This window comes from Silene latifolia, chromosome X (assembly GCF_048544455.1).
Source record: "Silene latifolia isolate original U9 population chromosome X, ASM4854445v1, whole genome shotgun sequence".
NCBI classification, from domain to species: domain Eukaryota; kingdom Viridiplantae; phylum Streptophyta; class Magnoliopsida; order Caryophyllales; family Caryophyllaceae; genus Silene; species Silene latifolia.
Window position 1 is genome coordinate 135,379,890 of NC_133537.1, and position 3,689 is coordinate 135,383,578.

The 3,689-nt window shown below is 39.4% G+C and overlaps 1 protein-coding gene across 1 annotated transcript; it reads left to right on the forward strand.

The window, feature by feature from the left end:
• Positions 1-2,775: 2,775 nt before the first annotated feature.
• Positions 2,776-3,414, forward strand: LOC141618408 (uncharacterized). The gene has a single exon (XM_074435502.1). It carries the CDS (start codon positions 2,776-2,778, stop codon positions 3,412-3,414), a length of 639 nt encoding a protein of 212 aa, XP_074291603.1.
• Positions 3,415-3,689: the final 275 nt, after the last annotated feature.

The following is a 3,689-nucleotide window of genomic DNA, read 5'->3' on the forward strand; positions in this document are numbered from 1 at the left end:
GGGGTTTGTTGGATAGTAAGTTGTTTGAAAAATGGGGTTCAAGTTCTGCTATAGCTGATCATGGGTAGCTGTGGTACTTGGAACGTTAGGGGTATGAATAATCCAAGCAAGCAAAATAAAATAAAAAGATTCTTAGCTCTGAATAAATTAGGCTTGTTTGGGATTTTAGAAACAAAAATAAAAGGTAGAAATTGGAATAAAGTTAATAATAATATCTGCTCTAACTGGGCCATTTGTACTAACTCTAACCTTCACCCTGGAGGTCGGATTTGGCTCATTTGGGACCCTGGTTTATTTGAGGTGGATATCTTGGATGTTACTATTCAATGTTTTCACTCAAAAGTGTTTGATAAAGCTAGGAGGAGGGATTTCTATTTTACAGTGGTTTATGTTCTTAATTCACTGGGTGATAGAGAACCTCTTTGGAAAAGTATTCGATCTTATCATCTGCAGCTTACTGCTCCTTGGCTCTTGTGTGGTGATTTCAATGCCATCATGGAGAGAAATGAGAGGATTGGGGGTGCTGAGATCACAAATGCTGAAATAAGACCTATGGCTGATACTATAAGGGACTGTCAGCTGACTGATATGAAGGCTAGAGTGGCTTTTTACACCTGGAATAACAAAGAAGGGAATGATTCTCTTATTGACAGTAGAATTGACAGGGTTTTCATCAATGAGGAGTGGCTTGAGCAGTTCCCTGATAGCTTTGTCCATTTTCTCCCCGAGGGACTATTTGACCACTGTCCTGGTTTGGTTCACTTTGAGGAAGAGAGACAAAGGAAGGGCAACTCTTTCAAGTATTTTAATATGTGGTCTTTGGCCAAGGATTATAAGGAGGTGGTGTTAGATAGTTGGAACAGGGATGTGCAGGGCACACCCATGTTCAGAATTGTTAGTAAGTTAAAGGGATTGAAGAAGGGTCTGCTGCACCTTAATAAGGAGAATTTTGAGGATATTGAGAACCTTACCCAGTTGACTGAACTGTCCCTGAAGCATTTCCAATCCCTCCTTGTATCTGATACTTTGAACAAGGAGTGGATTGAGACTGAGAGAGCTTGTGCCAAGGAATTGACTGAAATGATTAAAGCAAGGGATCAGTTTCTGAAACAAAAAGCTAAGTGTGATTGGATGAAGTCTAGGGATGAGAATACTGCATTCTTTCATGCTGCAATCAAGAAGAGAAGGGCAAGGAATAGGGTGTTTCGGGTCAGGGACATGAGGGGTAGTCTTTGTTCTGATCCCAAGGATATACAGCAGGCATTTGAGGAATATTATCAAAACCTTCTGGGGAACTCTACTCCTGTCAAACCAGTAAATAAAAAGATTGTACAACATGGGAATTGTCTTACTCAAGAGCATTGTGATATCCTGAATGCTGAGATTACTGGAGAGGAAATCAGGGCTGGTATGTTTGACATCCCTGGGAACAAAGCTCCTGGACCAGATGGCTACAGTAGCCAATTCTTTAAGGATAATTGGTCTATTGTGGGTGGTGAAGTGATCAATGCTATCAATAATGCTTATGAATCTGGGAATTTATTGAAGCAAATTAATAACACTATCATCACTTTAATACCAAAGATTGAGATGCCTGGGACTGTGATGCAATTTAGACCCATTGCATGTTGCAACACTATTTATAAGTGTTTGTCTAAGGTGATATGTGCTAGACTGAGCCATATTCTTCCTGATATTATTAGACCCTCTCAGGGGGCATTTATCAAAGGAAGAGAAATTGTTGGAAATATATTGATATGCCAGGATCTTATTAAGCTGTATAACAGGAAGAGCTGCTCTCCCAGAGTATTACTGAAACTTGTCCTTCAAAAGGCTTATGACTCCATTGAGTGGTCCTTTGTTTCTGAGATGCTTGAAGCTACTGGCTTTCCTAAGAAGTTCACTGCTCTGCTGATGCAATGTGTTACTACTCCTTCTTACTCTCTATCCCTCAATGGGGAAACTTTTGGGTTCTTTAAAGGGCAAAGGGGATTAAGACAGGGAGACCCACTCGCCCCTCTTTTATTCACCCTTTGCTTGGAGTATCTTAGTAGAATTCTGATGATTGTTCAAAAGCATAAAAAGTTTAGGCATCACCCTTTATGTAAGAGGATCAATCTTACTCACCTGTGCTTTGTTGATGACCTTATTATGTTTTGCAAAGGTGAGAGAGCTTCTATAGATCTTCTGCTTAAAGCTTTCAACTATTTCTCTAAGGCTACTGGATTGGTGATGAATAGTGGTAAATCCAATTTCTATACTAATGGAGTTCCTACTAGTCTAGTCCAGGAGATTGAGCAGGTTACAGGAATGAAGAGAAGTGCAGTCCCATTCAGATACTTAGGCATTAATGTGTCCTCTAAACGTCTGTCCATAATGGACTGCAATTGTTTGATTGAGAATGTGGTTGCCAAGATTAAGGGCCTGGGGTCTAGAAAGCTTTCCTATGCTGGAAGGGTTGTGTTGATCCAGTCTGTCCTTAGTACGTTGCACTGTTATTGGGCTCGCATTTTTATCTTTCCTAAGACTGTCATTGATGCAATTGAAAAGCTGTGTAGGCAGTATCTCTGGTATGGTAAGGATCCCAAGGAGAACCATGCCCTTGTTTCATGGGAGAAGATTTGCAGACCTAAGAAGCAGGGGGATCTTGGTTTTAGGGACCTTCATACCTGGAACATTGCCACTATTGGAAAGTATGTCTGGTGGGTGCAACAAAAGACTGACCATCTGTGGGTACGATGGGTGCATGCAGTCTAAATTAAATCTGCTAACTGGATGGATTATGAACCTAGTAGTGGTGCTAGCTGGGCCTGGAGGAAAATTTGTCAGGTCAAGAATATGTTCAAGAGCTTACTCTCCACAGGTGAGCCCTATATAGAACAGAAAGGGTACTTTTTTCTGAAACCTCTCACTGATAAGGTTGCCTGGTATCCCTGGATTTTAAACAATTGGATCTGTCCCAAGCATTCTTTTTTCTGCTGGTTAGTAGCTCAGAAGAGGTTACTTACTCAGGATCGTTTGGTAAGGATGAGGATCATTGACACTAACTGTTGTGAAGTTTGTGGAGTTATGGCTGAGGATCACAATCATCTCGTCGTTGGTTGTGCATTTATTAAGCAATGTCATATTCTGGTGCAGAGGTGGTGCAATGTTCTGGTGCCTGCACAGGACTGTATTCAATGGTGGATTAATTGGAGAACACATTCATCTACTAAGAAGAAGATCATTGGGGTCATCTTAGCAAGTCTCATGTATCATTTGTGGCAACATCGTAATTCTTGCAGGATAGACAAAGTTGTCATGAAACCTGTGTGTCTTGTTCAGAAGGTGCAGCAAGATGTTAGAGCTCGTTTACAGTTGCTTGATCTAAAATGTAATAGTAGGTCTATACTTGACTGGGTGAAGAAGCTATGAGGTACCCAGCTTTATAGTTTCTTCAACTAGTTTGGTTTATTAATATTGTTGTAATGGGATATTTTTCTGATTAATGAAATCTACTTACATTTCTCCCAAAAAAAAAAGTAGATTTCTTAAAGTTTAAAGAAAAATTAATAATTATCCTAATTTAAGTAGATGTTAAGGTTATTAAATTTAATTTCTAATAATAATCAAAATTCTCCTAATAAAAGTAGATTTCTTAATTGTTGATAAATTAGGTTTATGTTTCGTTAACTAATTTTTTTTACAAT